Consider the following 23,141-nt stretch of genomic DNA (forward strand, 5'->3'; position numbering starts at 1 on the left):
ATTTCTCTTCTTAGCGTACAAAAAAAAGAATCTGATTAATACGAGGTGCAAGTAAACGCAGCACAGTTCAAAACATCAGTCATGTGACACGTACGATCAGCGCAGGCGCGTTGCAGACTGATGAAGCGCTCAGCTGATCTCGGGGTTTGTGAACATAAACTGTGGAACATGAGTAAACTAACAGCGTTGTTTTTCTCGGTAACAGTGGCTCTGTCCTGTGCTGAGGCGCTGCCGCATTTTCAGGTAACGCTTTAGTTTTCAAGCTTTGCTTTCCTTTATCTTTATTTTTCAGAAACCTCAGTTCCGCTTTGGAGAAAACTCCATTCAGGATTCACTGTCGGTCAATAACGTTACACACATCTGAGTGATTATGTCTTAAAACTGTAACAGATGAATCAGATTTGGCTTAAAGTGACCAACAAATCAGTACTCTTAGAGTTTTTTTTTTTAATAAAGCTTATTAGAAATCGTCTTTCTGAGTGGATGTAAACCACATTAGAAACTTCATGTTTTGTCAGTACAGTAGAGTTAAATGGTTTGTCAGTTGTAAGCCGAGTTGAAGGATGGAGATTTAGCATTAGCCACAGGTTTGAAGTCAGTCCATTATTGTATGTTTGGTTTTCATATAACAAGATGTGATTTAGTTTCTAGTTTCTTGAATGGAGTTTGGTTTGACAGTAGTTATGCAGCGTTCCCTGGGCTTCCAGGCAGATTTTCAAGGCAAATTAAAAACAAGAATGTCTAATCAAATTCCTGCTTTTTCACCCTTTAAAGTTCTGGTGTGTTTCATCCTATTGATTTGCTGCACATTTCACATTTTGCATGTTAATATACTGCACATTTCATTCATTCTCACAGTTAAGAAAACATCATGGATTCAAGACAGACCCCCAGTTCACAGAGAAATATTTCAGTCAGACTCTGGATCACTTCAACTTTAACAGCATGGGAAACGGAACATTCAGTCAGCGTTACCTGATCACAGGTAAAACCAGCTTCCCGTTAGAAATATAACAGCTGTATGAGCAAGTGACTCATTGTGTTGTGTTTTTCTTCTCCTTTTAGATAAATACTGGAAGAAAGGCTACGGTCCTATTTTCTTCTACACAGGCAACGAGGGAGACATCTGGGAATTTGCTCTCAACTCTGGATTCATCACAGAGCTGGCTGCTCAGCAGGGGGCACTCGTCATATTTGCCGAACATGTAAGAAAACACTGACAGATCATGAAGCGGTGCAGTCAAATGCAGACAGCTGTGTCATTTTTGACTAAATGATTCATGATCAAACAGTTCTGCCTGAGCAGAATGTGCAGATCATGTGACAGAAGGATGGTTAAAGTTTGACTCAGATCAGCTGACTCATCAGCAGCAGGACAGTGTATGTGGGGCTGACTGATGTGTATCTAATAGTTTTTGGACAGCAGTGGTACATAGGAATAAGATATATCAGGCTTTGGATACGTTCAATTTGTCACTCTGAAACCTGCAGTTCATCAGCTTACGTGACCAGAAAAGTCCAAAAAGTTTTATGGCCCTAACAGTCTCATAAGGCCGATAACAGTGGAAGACTTTGATTTACTTCCTCTTTGTGGGTGTATGATGCGTGTCTCTGGAGCTGGGGTGAACTGCAGCTGTGACGCTGTCTGCACTTGCTTTGAATCTCTGATCAAGCGTGAACACCTTTGTCCTCCTCCGCCTCTTACAGCGCTACTATGGCAGATCTCTGCCGTTCGGCAATGACTCCTTCAGCATCCCTCAGATCAGCCTGCTGACGGTGGAGCAGGCCCTGGCCGACTATGGCGTCATGATCACTGAGCTGAAACAGCAGCTGGCAGCCACAGACTGTCCTGTCATCGTGTTTGGCGGCAGGTAGGACACACCTGACCGACGTTGTTCTAAGAGTCGTCCTCCTGTGTGACCTGTTGTGTCTCTCAGATGTTTTTTTATTTCCTAAATAGCTGATCAGTCCAAACTAGTTGTTTATATGAAGCTTGAATTCTTTTTATTAAATTAAAATTAGTTCCTTTTAGTGGCCGGTTTCCAAACTTTCAAACTTTTCAACTGATTTGGCATCAAATTTGACACATGAGCCTAAAACTCTTTCAGAGAGGCGTCGATTCAACTCATTGCAGCATCGTTTAATCAATAAAATGTCAAAACATAGTAATAATAAGTGCCATTCATCATTTTTCAGAGCCCAAGTTGACACATTTAAATGGCTCGTTTGTTTTTTTTTGGACAAGCAGTTCAGATCTCAAACATCATAGAGCTTATTATAGGACAATAAAAATAATAAAATGTGGATGAGAATCACTGATTCCACCTTTAATCACCTGCAGACTGAACACACGTCTTAATGCAGCAGGCCACAGTTTTAAAAATGAATCCTTTGAGCCAAACTTGACACTGCAGCTGTTCTGAAAGGTTACTGTGCTCTAACACATCCAGGCTGAATGGTGGCTGGAAATGAGATGCCAGGTTTAAACAAACTGTACTTACACTTTCACTCTGTAAAGAGTGATCCAGTGACAAGCTTCCCTTTGCTTTCACATCTCTGATTATTCCCTGTTATTCCTCAGTCCACATGAGACATGATCCAGGATTTCCTCGAAAATAAAAGATACACATTCTTAGTATTTCGTCTTATTTGCTTGTCTTGGGGTGTTTTATCCTGTTTGACCGTCTCCTTGTCTCTGCAGTTATGGTGGGATGCTGTCGGTCTACATGAGGCTCAAGTATCCAAACATCGTGGCTGGAGCTCTGGCTGCCAGCGCCCCCATCCTGTCCACTGCTGGCCTGGGAGAGTCCAAACAGTTTTTTAGAGATGTCACAGCTGTAAGTGAATGGGTGCTCCTTCTTTTTGTCACTGCCCACCTTGTGATTCAGGCAGATGAGTGTAATTAACCGTCATTTCCTAAATATTTCCCCACTGTTACAGCTGTTTTAGTGACAGTTTATTAAATTAACACACACACACACACACACACACATGTATGTCAGATACTAACCTTTGTTTCTCTTTCAAAGGATTTTGAGAGCATTGCCCCTGAATGCAGAGATGCTGTGAGAGGAGCTTTCCATCAGCTGAAAGAATTAGCCGAACGTCAAGGTAAATCTGTGTGGTGACGCCGTCTGAAGAGGAGATGATCAGAGTTTTAAAAAGAAATATGGTCAGCATATCTTAAATAGCTAACAAATGAGAAAACATAACCGTGTTTGAGGTCATTTACATTCAAAACCAAGACCCTGCAATTCATTCACCCAAACCAACGTAATAGGACGTTTATAAAGGTGTGTGTGAGAGCAGCAGTTTATAGACCAGCTCTTCAGTTCTCACAGAAAACAGTGTTACCAGAGGCTGGGAAACTGGAGAGAGATGCCACAGCACTCCATATATTTCCACTGCAGTTCCAAGTTTTAAATATAAGAAGCTTCAAGGACCCAGAACAGAATAAGATTCCTTTAAATCTTTGAAATAAGTGAAGACCTTCACTTCTGAAGCGTCTTTTACTCCGAGCTGGGATGGGCTGCTGAGGAGAGTGATGGCCTTAGGGGAAAGAAAACTGTTCAGGTGTCTGATGGTCCTGGTCCTGGCCTTGATGGGGCAAAACCCTCGGCTTAATGGAAGTTTTCTGATGAGAGAGTGAGCCGGGTGTGAATCATCCAACACTGTCCTACAGGCCCACTTCCTGCCTCTCTCTCTCTCTCTCTCTCTCTCCATCTTCTGGAGCAGTGTAGTGGATGAGTGTGTCGCCCATTTCAGATGGGGGGTGATGAAGGTACCCAGAAACTAGACAGACTCCACCCACCTTTACAGCTGCATTGTGGGTGAGTGGTGGGAGATGTTTCCATGACTGTCTCCACACAGCATGCCTACTGTCTGATGTAGAGGAAATATATGTTGTGTAACGGCTTGACTGAGGGCTTCTATCAAAAGAGCGAAGAGTCAATGGTACCTAGCTGTCCAGTGTGGACACGTGTCCTTGGTTCAGGTTATACAACACAAACCATTTTAGTAAACAATCAGCTCAGAAATCCAAAATGTTTAGGAACAGGTCATAGGTACAGCCAGATGTAGCAGCTCTGAACGAGGAATCTAAACCCACCATTGTTGTTTTCTTACCAGATTATAGTCGCATCCAATCAGAGTTTACTCTGTGTAAACCTCCATCATCTGCTCAGGACATCCACCAGTTGTACGGCCTGCTGAGGAACGCCTTCACTCTCATGGCCATGCTGGATTACCCCTACAGCACGCACTTCATGGGCAACATGCCCGCCAACCCTGTAAAGGTACGCAAAGAGTGAGAGAGGATGCACACCAAACCACAAATCATTAGTCTAAAGTGCTATCCATGAACGAGCAACATCACACAGACTGAAACTATTCTGAGAACAGAACAGAAACATATCACTTATTACTTCCTGTATTCAGACATCCCACGTTGCACAACAGTTTAGAACCCGGAACAGCAGCTGTGGACGTCCAACATGGCTGCAGCCACACACAGACTACAGCCTGAATATGAGATTGATGGATTTCTTGTTGATGAAAGCTGAACAGACAGTTAGTGTTGGTAGTGTCCATCAGGCTGTAGTGAACATTACTGTCCAAAGTTGTGTTATTATCCAGTGAGGGTAAATGTAGCTGCAGCACATAGTGATACTGTGAATTTACCAATGCAAATACATTTTCAACAGTTTCAAAAAAAACAAATTGAAAATTAAACATATGAATGACAACAAGTCTGCAAGACAGTAGTTTAGATATTTTTAGATTAAGATGATATGAATATATGCACACATGTAAGCTGTGCCAGAGAGCCTGGTGTTTCTGTTCTGTTGGATCAGATGAGACCTGATCCAGATGTGTTTAAACCAGAGGACTGCAGCTGACTGATGTGTGATGTGTGACTTTTGAATTTTCAGGTGGCTTGTGAAACCATGCTGAGTGGATCCGACCTGCTCGCTAACCTCAGGAACACTGCAGGTAAAAGACACGAGCTCTGTCTTATTTAAAGCAGCTCCGATTTTTGTGTCTGAGCAAAATCATCAGTAGCACAAAATGATGAATCGCTGTTTGTCTCTTTAATGGAGAGAAGGCAGCTAAGATCAGACTGGGTTCTATTTATTTTAAATGATGAGTGTGTAAGAGACTGCAGGATGCTGATCAGATTGATTTCATGTCAGCAGACACTAGAGGGCAGTGTCTTCATATTCCTTACAGTACAAACACACCTACTTGCAAATGCTTCTGTTCCTTGAGCTTAAAAACATTAGCAGATGTTCCACAGATGTGTGTTATGAGCTCATGCTCACCTGGTTTCTACCTGGAGCCTGTGAAGTATTGAAGAGCATGATTCAGTGCAGCATCTACCTGGTCTCCAGTACATCTGATACACAACAACATCCCGTAACCAGACATTTAAAAATCCTTCATGCGTTCCATCCTGCAGCGATTGTGTACAATGGCACGGGGGTGCTGACCTGTTTCGACCTGTACAGTCTGTATTTGGAGTGTGCTGATCCCACGGGATGTGGACTGGGCTTTGACAGCCTGGCCTGGGACTACCAGGTACTCCTACATCCTCCCATACACAGCACAGTATTCAGTTAGATTGTGTTTCCATGTTTTATCTTACAGAATTACTTCACTATGCTTCATTTGAACAATGATTCTGTTCTGGTTTCAGGCCTGCACAGAGATCAATCTGTGCTTTGAGAGCAACAATGTGACGGACATGTTTCCCCCCATGGCCTTCACTGAGAGAGACCGCGAGTTTTACTGCTCCAAACGCTGGGCGGTGGTTCCACGACCAGACTGGCTCAAAACCCAGTTCTGGGGTGATGGTGAGTCCTGATGTATCCTGGCATCTGAAGGTGTAAATCTAGAAACTGGGATCTGATACACTGGGTCAGAAGTTGTTAAGCCCACTCATGTGAAACACTCACAGTTTAAGGATTGAATTTTTAATCCTGGATGAGGTTACCTTGACTACCAGTGCACTCTTATTTTGAAATGAAGACACAGGGATCATGTGATTGTGGGTACATGAGATAGGTGTGTTTGGACGCCTCCCAGCAGGTTCACTTACTTTACCCACCACCTCTGTGAGCACATTGTGTTTGTCTATACTCACGACTTTGATGGTCAGTTCATGAAGATAACCAGGTCCTTCCACGGGCTCCTCATACACTCCCTTGCCTCTGTAGACGTGTTCTCCTCCATGTCTGGAGGAGGTCTGTAAGTGCAGGAGGAACTGATGAGCTCTCCTCTCGTGTTCAGCTCTCTCCACAGCCAGCAACATTATCTTCTCCAATGGAGATCTGGACCCGTGGGCAAACGGAGGGGTAAGAGATTAAACTGGAGTACACCTCAGAGAACTGTGAAGTCCCCCTGTTTTCAGTCTGAGTTAATCAGCTCTCTGCTCTTCAGGTGCGCAAGTCCCTGAGCTCATCTCTGATCGCTGTCAGTATTCCTGAAGGAGCCCATCATCTGGACCTGAGGTACAGCCAGCTGTCGGCCTCTGGACACTCACCTTCTTTTTTCTTTAAACAAATCAAAATCTGACATGACATTTCTCTGTTGTTGTTCTGTGCAGAGGCTCTCATGATGCTGATCCAGAGTCAGTCATCACTGCCAGGAAAACAGAAGCAGACATCATTGCACAGTGGGTGAAGATGGAGAGGAGCAGATTAAAACCGTTCCCGTGAAGCACAGGTTCAGGTTTTTTTGTTTCATGATTGGAGTTATGTAAAATCGAATTTAGGTTCACTTACAGAGAATATTGGATTCGAGATAGTGTGCTCGCCCTGGGAAAAGAAACCACAACGGATTGAACCCCGAGATATTCACATTATAATCATGGAAGGTTAAGAAAACCAGCATCCATTCACAGGTGAGATGCTGGAACACTCGATGAACACTCAGCCAAATTCAGACCGATCCACATACAGTTGATCAGAGCTTCCACTGTTATTTGATCATTTGTCTAAAGTGACAGATCAGTGCAGGAGCTGCATGTGACTGGTTACCACACAACAACTATCTGCTCTGTTCATTCATCTCATGCTGCCAGCTATCCCATCATGCTTCTCTCCATGGGTTCAGGACGTCTCAGTGAAATGAAAGGGAGCCAGTGGTTCCACTGGTCTCACTGAGTTCTGTCCTTGAACATCAGAAGAAGAAAAAAAAAAAAAAAGTGAACCAGATCACCATGGCTACATCACTGCAGACCTGCTTTGTTTCGTGAGTCAATGATCGACTCAAATGTTGTTTCTGTTCAATAAAATCTCTTTAATTTCTACTTTTTTTAAATTTTGTTTTTACAGAATTAAAGCAGATTCAGCATTTATTACACACCAGGTGACATCAACATGTTTAAGAAAGTTTGAAATAAAAAAAAAAACAACAACCCAAAACCATTGAGCCAGTGCAGCCTCAGCCACGCCTCCATCAGAACAAAGCTGTTTAACATGTTCCACATTTATATAAAATCCCATTCCACAGCATCTGGACAGAGATCACACTTCAGGCTGACGGAGGATCTGTTACGATTGACGCACAACATAAAAGCCACAGTGTCTGTGAGGAGGTCTCTGCAGGAGTCCAGTTTGTACTTTTGAAAAAAAAAAAAAAAAAGTCAAATCTTCAGTATTTATTCCACTCTGTGAAAACCTGAGCAGAGATCAGACCCCTGCTCCTCCTCCTCCTCCGTGGACTCAAAGTTCTGCTCTGTTCTTTGACAGATAACTGAAGGTGTAGTCAGAGATCAGAGAAGATTATGCTGCACAAGTGGTTTACTTCCTTAAAAACAATCTTTATCTTTCCCTCTGCTGAACTTCAAGCTTCTACAGTCTGCTGTAAATGACTCCGTATAAAATGAGCCGTCGTTTTCTGATGGAGAAACATACAGACTTTTACAGCTGTCTTTCAAACCTACCTGCCTAAGAGTGTGACTGAAAAGATCCTGGGTCGAGAATATCATTAGTAATAATAGTGCCTGTACACCGGTGCAGATAGTGGCTGTGCTGATTGCAACCTAACTTTAACTCAGTGGTTCTCAAACTGAGGTGCCACCCAGGGAGTGATGGGTTGGTAACCACTGCATTCACTAATAACATGATCCTTGAATGATGGTTTTAATGCTCAAGTTGCATTTTACCAACCCAGCACTCCTCAGGGATTGTTGTAATGACCACTGGCTTCTATTTACAGTAAATCTAAATATGTGAACACATCAGTTCACGTGTAGCTGTGTAACAGTAGCTGCAAATACTACAAAGTTTGTCTAAGACAGTGTATGACAATAAAACCAAAGATGATTTTACCAAAAATATGATCTAGAAGAACAGTGTAGACTGTAGATGGATGAATAATGGAGCCTCCCACCGCCAATTACACCAGCTGTTCCAAGGCAGAGCATCAGGTTTATAACTCTTTAAAGTTAGAAAACCTGCATTACAGCTTTACTCTTCTTGTACTGGTCTGAATCTTTCCACAAATCACACTTCAGTGGCTGCAACTAATATAGAACTCAATCAGTCATCATTGACTTTAGTCTAAAAATATCATATCATCAGTCTTCAAAGCCCACATCGGTGACACTGTTATCAAAAGCACTGAAAATATCTCCTTTGTTAGTTAGTTTTTTTTTTTTTCCTGAAAGATGTGGCTCTGGAGAAATGGCTTTTCTTCGTTAAAAACAAGCCCCCGAACACCGGGGGGTTGATTTTTATTTTCAGCATATCTTTGGCTCAGGAATTATGCTGAAATACATCCAGGCAGGGATCACACAGAGCCCTTGTAGGCAGGGTTTAAATACACACACTGGTAGAGATGAGGGTTATGTAAAACCTAATGATTGCTTGGAGGGCCTGCTGGGAAAAAATATCCATGCTTATTTCATTATTCTATTGTAAAAAATACTTATACCTGCAGTAATCACATGGAGCGTGCACAGTGGAGTCAATCGGCAACGTATGCACAGGGAAAAACAGCTTGAATGGATAGAAATGGACAGAAAGTTAACACTCGTCTTTTGAATGTTGTCTGAAGCAACATTAAAGGCACAGGTGATGGAAAATAAACAGAATATACAAAATGAGTTTGGTCTCAATTCAGGTTCATACAGTTCTTCAAAGGAACAACTACAGCTACGATGTAAACTAGTGGTGTTTGTAGGAATGACTGCAGGCTGCTCTTAAGCCACTGCTGCTACTACTACACAATCTCAATGAAATGCACAATCCGAGCTCACTGCTTCAAGATAGCTGCAATTACAACTTTAAATATACACTACAAATCAATATATTATGTTAAATTTATATTTAAAATCTAACGGTTCATATCTCTCATTTAAAAGTAAAACAAATACTAAAACCTTACCAAAGAAAATGACAAAAGAAGAAAGAACTGGAACATTCAGCGAGAAGAGCAGCTGCTCAGCACAAACAAAAAAAAACAAAAAGGAGACAATCAAATTCACTGATGCTAAGAACCCACTGCTGTGCTCATAAAAAAACAAAAACTTCACAGTTCAGAAGGAAATCTGCTGCTTGGCAACAACTGGAATAAGACCAAGTTCATCTGTGTCCCGTGTAGCATTCATGTCATATGGGAGCTGGAAGGTTTAAAGCAACTAAATGGTTTGTTGTTGCCAGGCGAACACACCAGACTAGAGTTTATCAGAAGCACATCACTGCCCACACCTGACATTTCATTGCTGACGACATCAGAGATCAGAGTTTATCACCAAACCATGTCAACACTGTGGGCAACACAGTCAATACGTTATCAGAGCAGGTGGCTGGTTGCCACCATGTTGCATTCGTGCCTAAGTGTGAAAGTGAGAAACTGCTTAGAGCCTAAATGGCTGTAGGCAGTCTGTCGCTTTCATTTAACAGCCTGCAGGGCTTCATGCCTCAGACTGTTATTAGATAAAGATTTTATTTAAGCATTTTCAAGTTTTAAATATATATATATATATATATTATAATAATATATAAGAAGTGGGTGATGTTTACCAAACGTGTTTGTCTTATTAAATTCAGATGCTGACATCTATTTGCGATGATAGGAAATTTTCTGGAAAATCATTTAAGAGACAGCTGATAAATAAAATAACCAAGCAGTGCTGTTTGTTTCTGGCTAATCCAACAGCAAATAAACTATCTGACAAGACATGAGCTGCAGCATTAAGATAGTGGGTAGGACTTTTTACGAAGACATTACTGTATAGTTTTTTTTTTTCATAGGCCATGAGGACACCTTTGGGTTACTAGGCTGCAAAAATATGTAGCTGATAATGCCTGGACTCAAGTAAAGGATCTGAATGCTGCTTCCTCCACTGGTAAACTGTGGAAGGATTTTCATGTGGTAAAATCCCCTCATGTCCTGAATGACATGAATGCAACACAGAACAGCAAACACACACACACACACACACACACACACACACCTGTGGCATGGTCACGCCCTGTCAGGAAGCTTCAGCATCTGAGAGTATTTCCAGCCCGAGCACTTGAGGACTATATATACAGTGTGATGAGGAACTGGCTTTTTCCCCTCGTATCCCTGCAACATTAACACCCGTGTGCAAACATGTCAGCAGAGCGGTCAGGTTCTAGGTGCAGGTGCAGCTTCCAAGTTTCAGGTTTCAGTTCAGACAGCTGGTGGCTGCTGTCAGGCAACATTTATGCTACGAAAGGCAACCATCCTGCCTTCACACCCAGCACTGGGGTCAGACCTCCAGATACCGGCTTTGTGTCAGCAGTGGATTACAATAGGTTTCAGAAACCTTTCCACTGGAATATGAATATGATGTGGGGGTAAGAATTAAGACTTTAAATTTTTTTTCTGGGAGGGGGGGCGGTGGTTGTGAGGAACTGAACATGCACAGCTGTAAGCAGCTTGAAACTGAAACTAGCAGAATCAGCCTTCGGGACACCTGTATCAGTCCGACCTGACACTCCTACACCTCGACATGCGATTAAGACCAGTTCATGTTCAAGTGACGGTCAGGTTCTACCTCAGTGCTGATTCTGTCTGGGTGTTAAAAGAGCACAGAAACCCTCCTATGCCAAAATACACAAACAAGCCACACACTGAACCCGGCTCATTTCTTAATGGCTATTATCACATGGCAAACAGCTGATTCAGTCAGTGAAGAGGAAGCTTTTTCCATCTGTGGTCAGGGCTGTTTACTGTTTACTCACTGATACAGAGGAGATGAAGCTTTCATCCTGTTGTCAGAGCAACCCTGAGATGTTGTGTTGTTGTGTTTATACATACCATTTGAATTCCTGTGTGTGTGTGTGTGTGTGTGTGTACGTCACGCAGTGGAAGGCCATATAGGCAGAGGATGAGCTTCCGTGTTGAAGACATACTGGTCTAGGCTGATGAGGTTGGGGTCGCCTGAGAAGAGCAGGTACAGATATTTCAGGGTCTCTCCCAGGAAGAAGCTCTCCATCTTGTCTCGGGGGCTCGGGTAGTCTGGGTCACGCACATTATTGATGGAGGTGTAGCCGCCAGAGGAAACCTGAAACACACAGGCACTTGTTCACGTTCACACAATCCATATAAAACCTAATCCCAGTTACCACTAGCACTGTAAACATGTATTGACCAACACTTCAGATGTACACACACACACACACACACAGAGCCACAGCTCAGGTGACTGGAATATATCACAAACATTCTGCATTGAATATGATTTTGTCCCATAGAAGCCCACCTAAGACCACTGACCCTCGACTGAGACAGACCAGTGAAGACAGCCTTCCTTTTATCTACCTTTGTGTACTTGTCAAAGTTCTGGAGAATCTCCCAACCCCAGTCCTGGTACTTGTGATCCTTGGTAAACCTGTACAGGTAGAAGAGACTCTCCACTGTCTCTGGTCGGAGGAGGTTGTGTCTGTCTGCAAGCTATGAGAGACAATACAAAAGAGACACCAACAGTAAATGATAAGATACGCCTGAGTTTAAATATCTGCTTAATTTAAACATCACCTGTGTACCCACTCTATCAATACTGTCTCTACCTACCTTCACATCAATATCTCGGATACTGCCCTGATGCATATTGAAGTGGACGATCTCCGGACTGAGGCCTGTCTCCATCTGGAGGTACATCTGATAGCAGGTCTCCATCAGCTGTTTGGCCAGATCCATGTGATCAGCAGGCAGGCCGTTGTGAGCACCGAGGGCCAGAGTGCCCGGCAGGAAGCACACTAGATGGTCCTGAGTTAGCAGACAGCAGTGTTAAATACATCTGAGTCGCCCGTACTGACCGGATCAGTTTCTACATGAATGATCAGTGTTATCATTCATCTGTTAAATGAGTGATAACACTGACCAAAAGACCAAAAATTTAAACGTGTTCATTAAAGTGTTGACTTTTTTTGTTGTAAATGTCAGAGCCCATCAAGGCCCACTGAAGCCAGTTTAACCAGCTGACATTCGCCAATGATTTCAGTGCAACTGTACAAGGTTAACAGCTCTTAAGGTCAACACTGAGGCCAGCAGAGAACACTGATGATGGGTTTGAATATTACCAACCATCTTAGGGCTGAACTGTCCATGTGAGAGCTCTCCAACAAAGGTAAAGCCATTAGGAGAAGACTTCTGTAACAGGTTCTTCTTTACACCCTCTATTGCTTGTAGATAGTCCTCCAAGAGCCTGCAATCACACACACACACACACACACACACACACACACACACACACACACACACACACACACACACACACACACACACACACACACAATGAATAGGGAAATCAAACAGAGTGATACAGTCCACAGGGTATAAAGCTGATAGAGTGGAGAAATATAACTATTAGGAGACTTGCATGCTATAGGATGCCAACTGTAATATACAATAAAGATTTTACTTCCAGAGCAGAGATACAGAAGATGATTTCTAAAGCCCAGACATTATATAAAATCCCAAAAGAATGAGGAAGTTGTTAAGTCTTCTCCTCTGAAACATGCCAACTAATGTGGACATTCAGACAGTCAAAGCTGCTTAATCTAAGCCTGCGCCCTCGAGCAGTGCTGAGTGTCTGGAGGGGATTGTTGTTCCAGTGTATTAATCTTTCATCAGTCCTCCTGACAAAGGCAAAGCAACCAAATGCTGCCAGTGCTGACAGGATAGCTTTAACACCCCTATCTCTACATATGACATGGTCCATTTTAAATAAATGTGTCTATGGGATGAACCTAGCACCATTGTAACAAAAAGGATTAACAACTATTAAGCTACAAATTCACAACTTAGATTTTACTGTTGATAGGTCATGTCTGGCTGATATCAGCACCAGTGCCAACCCAGTGTACAACTGTAGTGCACAGAAGGTAACTGACATACTCTGTGGGATGGGTAGACATGAAGGACACACGGAGGAGATCAAGTATTAGGACTTTCAGCAATAACAGCGTGGGCCATAATCCTGATTTAGTCGTTTACTTCACTCCATATGACATGTGGTTTAATCCTGAAGAATTTGTCAGCCAGTACCACTGCTACGTGACAAGACTGAGACAAGATGTTAGACAGCCCCATGAAGTGAAGAGAGAAGAAAGTATGTCTACCTGTAGGCCATGAGAGCTGACAGCTCCATTTGCATTACTGTCAGTGTAAGCTGTAAGGACGTAGCCTTTTCTGGGCTGATTGTGCAAAAACACTGGTATGGTCCTTTAGGGCTAAAAGTTCATACTGTCACATTTGTTGTTGTAAGAGTAAACACTGTGTGTGTGTGTGTGTGTGTGTGTGTGTGTGTGTAGTCTGACTCACTGGCTCTCCTTCTTGCCTCCCTGGATCCACTGCTTCAGCAGGTATTCATAGTAGCTGTCTGCTCTGGCTCCCAGTGTGTAGATGCCTTGATGGGTGAACTGTCCGTTGTTTGTATTGATGAACATGGGCACGAGTCCATCCAGCTTCCCGTCCAGCTTGTGGATCTGATTCATAACCTCAGCCACCACAGCCTGGAAAATAAAGACCAGAGGTCAAATGAGTTAAACTGTGGGCATTTTTCTAATATTCATTAAGTGGGTCAAAGTAACCTCGCAGCAAAAACACCCTAAAGGAAGATGTTGCTATCTTAGTGCATATGATTTCTTCAAAAAGGTCAAAACCAGGTGCTCTGTACCCTCCAGGACAACTACAGTATTTTCCTAAAAAGAAAGACAGTGTGGACTCTCTGAACTCAGCATTAGAGGAGTAATTAGTGGCATGTTCACCAAATTTGGCACAGCTGCTTACTGCATACAGAAAGGAATACGACTAAGATAATCTAATAATTCATCACACCCTCACTTTTATGCTGCATTCTAAAATTCTGTATACACTACTCTCTATGATCTGGCAAGTATATTTGCTACACCTTCAATGAAATTCCTTGCAAATCTGGGTCAAATCTTACAGACAAAAATGAATACAAGCTCAACCAATCCCAGCATTATTTACATCGGCTTGCAATTTTGTCCAGTCCTCGCAATATTTCTGGAAAAGGGTTGAGCTGAGCTACAAATGGCTGGCAACAGGCCAAAACAAATCCTGGCAGCGGCATGTTCAGGTGGGTTGTATGCTCCAAGAGAAATAATTGTTGGTGTTTGTGGGTGCTAGCCTGTGGGTGGGAAATCAGCGAGAGGATCGTGTCCTTGGTGCTTCACTTTCATCTCTTATCGGTAAGTCATCGTGCCTGATGGGTTCATGATCTGACAGGCTGAGATTCTGAAATTCTGTGCATGTTAAGCCCCTGTGCTGAAGCTCCTAACAAGAATTTGAAAAGAAGTAACTAGGGAATCAGCTTTGCCCTTTTTAAACATGGATAAATACAAAAATGTTGTTCGCCCACAGTCTGCAACTACAGGAACGCTCACCACTCATTTACATTTACCAACAGGAATCAGACTTACTGAAGACCATTTTCAGTTCTTTCAATAAGAACTGGGCCGCACCAATCACACCAAAACTGGGCCACAAGCTTCATGTGTATATGAGTAAACATGACTGGGCTTTGACTGCTCCAGTGTCCAAGAATACAGATGACAGGGCATTTAGCATTTTAAATACACTGCCTGAGAATCCACTGTGCACAGAATGTGTGTTTTCTTTTTCTGTGTCTTCTCAAACGTTGCTTTTAAGGCAAATTCTTGTGGCTCTTTGGACTGAGGCACGTACCATGTTAACAAGACTTCTTGGGTTCGAATGTGGCCCATCTCTTGTGACCCACGAAATTATTAGCCTGTAGATGACAGCTAGCCACAGTCCGATGGCAGAGGTGACCATGGCTGCTGTAAGGCAATGAAAGCAGCAGCTGATATCACACCCAAAAAGTATCAATGCATAAAAGATTAAACTAGAAAAAGCTAACGCACCAAGTCTACACGAGAAGCTCTCCTGTCGTGTGGAGGGCAGACCAGGCTAGCATCCCTCTGATGCTACCCTGGCCAGGCTAGCATCCCTGTGAGGCCGTAATGCTACTGACAAACCAGAGAACGACACTACTAGGTAGATAAACCACTCACGACACAATTTAGCTATTCCTAGATCCTTACTACAAAGGGAGAAAAAACTGTAAAATAAGGGATGGCGCCAGAGAAAAGGCGATGTTGCTTCTTACATTAAAAGCATTCCTCTGTCCATTTCTGCTGATCTAAAACTCTCATCTGTTGGGCTCAGCAAGAGTTGGCTCATTGGGACTCTGTCACCTTCAGCTGTAATCCATCAGTCTCAGTTCTGTGTTCAGCTTAATGCGGAGCTGAAACAATTACTTGAGGAATTTGAGTAATAATCTTCAGGAACTACCAAGTTCATACGGCATACTAATTATTTTTAAAACAACACCTGCAGATGGAAAGGGCATCTGTCCGTGCTGTGCCACAATGTTATGTTAGAAAAGCATAACACGCAGTGTCGGCTGTGGTACAGAGGGAAAGCTAAGCCTCAGTGCCGATCTTAAAACTTGGGCTGGGCAGAGCCTGGATCAGCATGGTTGTATCTCCCGGTCCGTTAATCACCTGATACTGTGGTTCCTGGGTGAGGCGGCTCAGCTCTCTGAACTCCAGCTGGATGCTTGTAACCTCAGCCACAGTGCTGTCTGAGGTCCAGCGAGGGGGGTGGGCTGTACCTTTGCCGATGTTCACATCAGAGTAAGGGATCTTGGACGGGGTGTTGAAGGCTGGCATCAGCCTGGAGCCGATGTCTTTCTGTAAAGGACGAACGCACATGTGACATTCACTGCAGACATTTACAGCTGAAAGGCACTGAAAACCAGAAGTGACAGTGTCAACCACAACTCACTGAAATTAGATTATTTAAATATCATGACTGGTGCCCTGTGTGTACTCAGCCACTTTGAGCTGTGTTGCCGTTTCAGACAGGGGCCTGTATTACTTATGTTATTCTGTGTTAGTGACCGTTGGACCCTTTGATTTGTGGATTACATCCGGTCTCAGATGCTACTGTCAGTCAATGTCATGAAATGTCATGCGTGTTAGAGGGAACACTGATACTGGTTTGGCATTATTAGGATTTTATTGCAAAGATGCTAAATGTAGTATTTCTGAAGCTGAAACCATTAAATGATTTAAGTCTGTTGTATGTTCCACCTCATCCAATATGAACAATTTCTGTTTCTTTGTCTTATATGATCATGTCATTTCCCTCTCTCTGGATTTCTGACCGTTCTCCTGAGAAAACAATCTTTCTCTGTTAATCAAGACAATAACCAACTGATTACTAGATAAGGAAAACAAGTTAGTTGCAGCCAAAAGTCCTAAATGCTTTTCTCAAACAGTCTGTGGTAGTCGCAGACAGTGAAATGAGTCAAAGGCCAATGGAAAATGTCTCTTCCAACACTTCAGCCCACTTTAGCAAAGTAAGGAAGAACAGGTTGTGAGAGCTGGGAAATATAAATACCACAGCTGAGGTGTAAAGACTACAGGTGTTTGGCAGTGACAAAGATTTTTTTATAAGTGTAATACTATCTTTAAAACGAATGGATCTTGTATCTGTGTAGAGTGGAGAGAAAATGCGTACAGTTATTTGAATTACACTGAACACTGAACATTTGTTTCTATTTGGCAGTCTGAGATAGCAGGAGTGCTCGAAACAAAGGCTCAAGTATTTGTATTAAGTATTAAGGTACAAACTCTGTCTTTAGAATCATTAAGGTCTTAAAATGACTCACAGCTTTGTCTAAAAACAGGGTGTCTCCAGTCAGATGGTAGGTACTCAGCAGGCCTCCCAGGATGCGGATGGTGCTCTCAAACAGGTTGACATCTACATTCTTGTTGAATGTGAGCTCTGTGGCCACCCACGCCTTTGCTTCCTCAAATTCTGCAACACAACATTAAACAATTATTTGGAAAAAAGACACACTGACTTATAAATGAACCAATATATCTGAAATTATTTCATAAATTTAACTCGTTTAAGATTAAGATTACATTAAAATGAATGAAGAAATGTTTCATCTCTTGTTTTCATGTTCTATGTTAAGCAGCGGGTGGAGAAGGCTCTATAGCAACTTTCAAAGCAATCAGGAGGTGTGTATCTGATACTTAGAAGCTAAATGTTTAGTGTTGGAAGGCACAGCCTACCTTCTTTAAGCCCCAGGATCCACATGGTATCCAGGGCGTCAATAAGCGTCAAACCCAGGCCAAACCACTCGCTGTAGGACTTGGAGATGGGCCTGAGCTCATCATGGCCCCAAGCAAAATCTTTATAACCCTTCCATGCATGTCTGAAAGCTTCCTGCACCGCCTCCAGCCTCCTAGCTTCTGGAACACAGAATACACACAAGATGCCAGTTTATTACACAGTGTTTCAAATGCTAACTAACACAGAACACAATTAACACAGAAAGTGGGAAACAGGACAGCAGATACCTGGCTCTTTAGATACTTTGGCTTCTTGGTTGGCAGGTGAATCCTCCTTCTCTCCATCCTTGGTGCCCTCTGTGGCCTGGTCAGTGTCAATCACTGCCCCACGCCAGCTGAAAATCACCAGTGGATTCAGAATAAATAATACAAATATAGACAAAACAAGCTGTGGTTGTTGATCACACTGCAAGTCTCACCTGATGACTCCCTCCTCCTCTCCTTCTTTCTTGCTGTCAGCTGCCTTGTCCTCGACCACTGTATCTGAAGTGTTCACTTTCCTCTGAAGACGATTCTGAAGGACGGGTGGTCCTCTCTTATTGGATAATTTCCTCTAATTAGCAAATGGTGACATAAACAAGAAACTTATTTTACTACATAAATCTTGATTTCATGTATGCAAGTTATTGAGAAAGAAACAATAATTGATGTCTATTGCCACTGTCACCAAGTGCTTGCAACCTGCTCTCTATGAAAAGTACCCTGAGATAACTTCTGTTAAATAAAACTGACTTGGCTTGATAAGGATTTTCCACAAAAAAGACCAATTACCTTACTGAAATCCAACATATTGGATGGAGGGGGAAACCTCAGAGACAAGTATGTCATAACCTGGACAAATGGAACCAAAGCTATCGCCACAGACAGATACCATTAGCAATGAAGGAGATAATGTGCCTTTTTAAAACTGGATGAACTCACTTGGCATATACACTGGTCAGCCAGGACATTAAAACCACAGGTGAAGTGAATCACACTGATTATTTTCTTACAATGGCACCTGACAAGAGTGGGAGGTAGTGGGATCCAAGAAGAGTCAAATGGAGAACAAGTGGATTTGGTTGTAGATCTTCAAGACATTTCACCTTTCATCCTAGAGGCTCCTTCAGTTCTGATTAGCTGGTGGGAAGTCTGAGGTATTTTATCTGTTTGGTTGTTATCACTTGGCTCATTAGTGTTTCCTGCTGTTGCAACAACTGTCGTTAGAGTTGTTGGAGTCACCTGAGTCCAAGTGAACAGTCACTTGTTGAAGTTGAAGCAGGAAAAATACGCAAGCGTAAGGTTAGATATATCTCAGAGCATCTCCAAAATGGGTGTACCCGGAATGCCTTTGTCACTAATTTACAAAAGTGGTCCAAGGCAGAACAACCAGTGAACTGGCAAAAGGGTCATGAGTGCCCAAGCCTCACTGATGGGGAGCAAAGGCAACTTACAGGACTTAAAGGAATCAAATGATAACATCTTGGTGCCTGATACCACAGGACATCCTCACAAGTCCTGTGGAGTCCATGCTTCCACAGGTCAGAGCTGTTTCTGTGGCGGGGGGGCTAAACAATGTCGGGCAGGTGGTTTTAATGTTGTGGCTGATCTGCGTATGTCCATAATGTAAGGTACACAGTACATCTTCTAGTGGGCCACCATTACTTACCTAGTACTGACAGCACTGAGCTTTTCAGTTTACTGTTGTACTGTGTGTTACTTCAAAAGGGAAACCAGTTCAATTTTAGATGATATACAGTACCTTGTTCCTATAAGTCTGCCCTGCATCTTCCCGTTGTCTGTTCAGAGTGGTGATTACGCTTAAAATAACTACCAGCTGCCATTCCACTCATGTACTTAGACTTTCACTCTGAGGCTAAAATTATCTAAAGTTCTAAGCAGCCTTGGATGTTTTTTTATGTATGGTGAAGTCACCATCTTAGCTTAGGTTGAAGGAGGTTGGTGAAATACAGAATGTAAAAAGAATATACTTGGATTTCAGGTTTCCAAAATATTGTGGAGTCCATGCCACAAAGAACTGAGGCGGTGGCTCAGGAGGTAAATGGGTCGTCCACTAATCGAAAGGTCTGGGGTTTGATCCCCGGCTCCTTCAGTCTGTATGTCGAAGTGTCCTCGGGCAAAACAAAATCCCAAATTGCCCCTGAGGGTTGTGTTCCTAATAAAATGCTAAGCCTGACCTCAGCACCCAACTCAAAAACTGAATAACTTGAAATTCTGTACTTCTCTGTGATGCTACTGATACTAAATATCACAACCAGTCAGTCTAAATCAACATTAATACCCAATTTAAAAACAGCAAAGGAAAGTTTTCCACATCCAAGTACATCAACCTCTTTAGAAACCTTGAGACAAGCTTAAGAGAACATAAGGTGAGATTTAAAAACCTGGGAGGGCTGTTCAGTTAGTGCTGGGGGGCCGTGTTTGACAGGCTCAGGCAGTACATGGGGGATGGCAGGTCTCAGGATGCTGTTACTGTCTGTGTCTCGCTCTCCATCTGTAAGGCCTTAACACATACAAAAACACTGAGTGTGAATCTGTTACTGAAGGTCACAATTAGAAACTCAAAGCAACATGTCAAACTGATGAATGATTTATAAAGTATGCTAAGGTGTTACTGATTTCATGGACTTAAACCGAACACTGAGAATAAAAATAGTAATTATGGCATGTGTAAGAGTTTGGGCTTTTCTCTGTTTTCAGTTGCATACAAGTGTTTGCTTACTTATCTATACTTTACTTAAACAAGATAAAAGACTAATTATTCTGTTGCCATTTAGCAACTCCAGCTGCCAGGAGGCCCTGACAGCATGCCAGTGCTTGAGACATAAGATCCCGTGGGAGATGTTTGATGTACCTATAGCCTTACCTCTGAGGTGTTCAGTAACAGTAGGATAGGAAGCAATTCCACAAATAAACAAAAGGACGAGGATGAAGAGGATGAGGCTTCGCTGCAGCCTGGACAGCTGCTTCCACTTCTGCAGGCACAAAGAAGAGAGGGAGATGAGGAATAAGGCCAGTTTCTGAAGAATTGATATGCTTTTTCTTGTCCAAACAAGCAACTTGACTGACAGGTCTTATAACTCAAACTGAATTAATCTGTGGTCTTGAACAATAAATGTTCAAGAAACCTCATTTCATCTCTGTGTACAGAAGTTTGGCCAGTGTTTGTCTATAAATAAACTAACGTGACTGCTGTTTCAGCTAAGAACTTATTTCCCCATCAGCTTTCTAATGACAGACCTTAACCCAGTGAAGCCAGTCATACATAAATACTATGCCCTGTCCCGCACTATGTACTGTGACTGGCTTATTTCATAACATATTGTTGCTCATGTTAATTACACCATGCAGTCTTTTGGTCTGATGAACAGTAATAATAATGGTGTACATTACCAGAACACCTTAGGCTGCCTGAACATGATGAGATCATTCACACACCACTATCAACACTGTTCATGTCCTGTTAAACTTGATAACACACATTTAGAGGCAATGTTAGCCCATTCTGAAGAATCAAATTACTGTGCTGACATTGTAGCTTGGGCTTCCCATTCACACCTGACTCTGGGCCTCCCTTTAAGAATGGAGCAAAGGTCCTACACTATCACACTCTGTTGTAGCACCATCATTCCACCCATACACTCAACTCTTCAATTAGTACATATATTGTGTACGTATCAGTACACAATAAGCACAGAGGCATGAAGTATACAATTAGTATAGAAGACATAAATTAAGTTTCTAAATGCACAATTTGAAAATGGTACCACAGGTATACCTATGAACTCTGAGCTTTAACAAATAAAATACATGCATAACTTTTTCAAACCTACAATTTTTTTTTAATTTAACACATTTAACAATTTAACACTCGTAAAGCTGTTGTATGAGCTGATAATAAACACACCCACACATACCCAACTCTACATTATGGCACAGAAAAGAAGCAGATCATGCATTCTTCACATTCACCATATCTTTTTCAGCAGATACACTGGAGAGCATCAGCAGCTAAAGCCAGCCATGGAAAAAGTGGGACACAATAGTAATGTTATCAGGTCTTAGCAGGGGTGTGTGGGGGGGGGGGTAACCAGAGCATTGTGAGGATGAGAGGAGAAAAGGAAATCCATTTATGAGCAGCTCACTGATACAACCCACTTACCCTCCAGCAGGACTGCCTCCTCCACTGCTTACTGTTATTGTAACTTCCTTGTCCAGCAAAGCTTATGGATACATAGCCCTGTCGAGATGGTGGGTGCATGTCTGTAACCCAGCCCTGGAGGAAGAGACACATTCAAGAGTAGTGTGAGTGAGACGACAGTTGGATGTAAATTCCAGGTGTGGTGATCTAAACCCAGCTCGAAACAAGCTAGGGGGGGACAAAGTGCAGCTAGCATGTGAGCCTGGCTGCTAAACATAGCTGTGGTTGTGATATAATTACAAAGTAACACCAAATTGTCACACATGAAGAGTACACTTACGACCCACTTCAGCTCACTTTCCACGCATTTCACTTTACAGGGAAGAGCTTACATAACATGTTTTTACATTGACTTTAGTTGCTATAACCTAAATTCACAACACATCTACAAGCGCTTACGCTGAGTAACACAACTAATGCTCGGGATGTTTCATTTCAGGAGAAATGTCAACATAAATGCTGGTGGTCTGCAAAGCACAGCCAGCTATAACCACATCTGGAAACAACACCATACAACGCAAAGTTTAATCAACAGGCTGATTCAATTAACAGTGTTAACCTAAATGTACACTGAATGTTGATATACATAGCGTATCCAGCAGCTATAACTTGTACAGTGGGTACTGGCTACAAATTACTTTGCTTTAACCACAGAACAGTGTTATTTTACCTTTCACACAACAGAATAAACCCTGGTGTAGCCCCCACGGCTACCTCGCCTACGCGTCACTGGGTCGAAGTAACGTTTTGGCGGTTTCACAGACCAACTGTGGACCGAGGCATGGCTTGAGGCCTAAAACAACCGATACGAGAAGTAAAAAAAACAAACGTCGAACACAAGTACAGCAGAAATATTCTTTGAATACATGTTTAACTGAAGATTTCACGGCCGCCGAGAAAAACGAAAACATGTTCTGACATTACCTCGAAAAGTCTCCAGCTTTACATGTGCGACCAGTCTAATCCACCACCAGGAGAGTAACAGTACTCAACGGTTAGCTCAGCGTTAATGAAGAAGCCTCGGGGGTCTCTTCATGTTTAAAACACTTATTAAAGAGACGATGAAAGAAAACTGGACGTTAAACGCGATCCACTTGTAGCTCTGAATGTGATGCTGCTCTCTGACAACAACAGATATGATTCAGGTGCATCCATGCTGCCTTCACGGATTTCCTCGAAGTGTCGTAAATACCAGAATCGGTATACTCTGGACCCTGAACGATAATATTCCCAAATAAATTAATTCAAAACACTCTTTGTGTTTT

General features: G+C 42.6%; 2 protein-coding genes and 1 long non-coding RNA gene across 6 annotated transcripts; 1 reads left to right on the forward strand and 2 right to left on the reverse strand.

Moving 5' to 3' along the window:
- The first annotated feature begins 115 nt into the window (after positions 1 to 115).
- Positions 116 to 7,309, forward strand: dpp7 (dipeptidyl-peptidase 7). The gene is made up of 13 exons (XM_041041491.1): positions 116 to 243; positions 859 to 985; positions 1,066 to 1,205; positions 1,708 to 1,871; positions 2,702 to 2,837; positions 3,030 to 3,111; positions 4,129 to 4,295; positions 4,932 to 4,992; positions 5,459 to 5,577; positions 5,696 to 5,852; positions 6,289 to 6,353; positions 6,439 to 6,509; positions 6,605 to 7,309. Exons 1-13 carry the CDS (start codon positions 121 to 123, stop codon positions 6,714 to 6,716), a joined length of 1,524 nt encoding a protein of 507 aa, XP_040897425.1. The 5' UTR covers positions 116 to 120; the 3' UTR covers positions 6,717 to 7,309.
- On the reverse strand, positions 2,663 to 4,238 carry LOC121184091. Its single transcript, XR_005894267.1, has 3 exons — positions 4,126 to 4,238; positions 3,011 to 3,134; positions 2,663 to 2,798 (listed from the first exon to the last, which is right to left on the reverse strand). It is a non-coding gene; the product is annotated as an uncharacterized LOC121184091 (long non-coding RNA).
- Positions 7,310 to 7,347: 38 nt separating the features above from the next.
- Positions 7,348 to 23,026, reverse strand: LOC121184088 (endoplasmic reticulum mannosyl-oligosaccharide 1,2-alpha-mannosidase-like). Of its 4 annotated transcripts, none has more exons than XR_005894266.1 (16): positions 22,801 to 23,026; positions 22,547 to 22,669; positions 21,838 to 21,951; positions 20,542 to 20,650; positions 20,060 to 20,178; positions 18,095 to 18,228; positions 17,904 to 18,010; positions 17,616 to 17,795; positions 17,204 to 17,352; positions 16,032 to 16,220; positions 13,804 to 13,994; positions 12,565 to 12,685; positions 12,052 to 12,246; positions 11,800 to 11,931; positions 8,938 to 11,542; positions 7,350 to 7,621 (listed from the first exon to the last, which is right to left on the reverse strand). XR_005894266.1 is itself a non-coding variant. In XM_041041487.1 (15 exons), the coding sequence occupies exons 3-15, from the start codon at positions 21,934 to 21,936 to the stop codon at positions 11,336 to 11,338; spliced, it is 1,929 nt and encodes a 642-aa protein (XP_040897421.1). In that variant the 5' UTR covers positions 21,937 to 21,951; positions 22,547 to 22,669; positions 22,801 to 23,026; the 3' UTR covers positions 7,348 to 11,335. The 4 variants fall into 4 exon arrangements, 2 of the variants coding, with proteins under 2 accessions (XP_040897421.1, XP_040897420.1); XR_005894265.1 differs by having other exon boundaries at positions 7,350 to 7,850; positions 7,963 to 11,542; XM_041041487.1 differs by having other exon boundaries at positions 7,348 to 11,542; positions 17,616 to 17,792.
- Between the last annotated feature and the right edge of the window lie 115 nt (positions 23,027 to 23,141).

Source organism: Toxotes jaculatrix, chromosome 7 (assembly GCF_017976425.1).
Source record: "Toxotes jaculatrix isolate fToxJac2 chromosome 7, fToxJac2.pri, whole genome shotgun sequence".
Classification (NCBI taxonomy): domain Eukaryota; kingdom Metazoa; phylum Chordata; class Actinopteri; family Toxotidae; genus Toxotes; species Toxotes jaculatrix.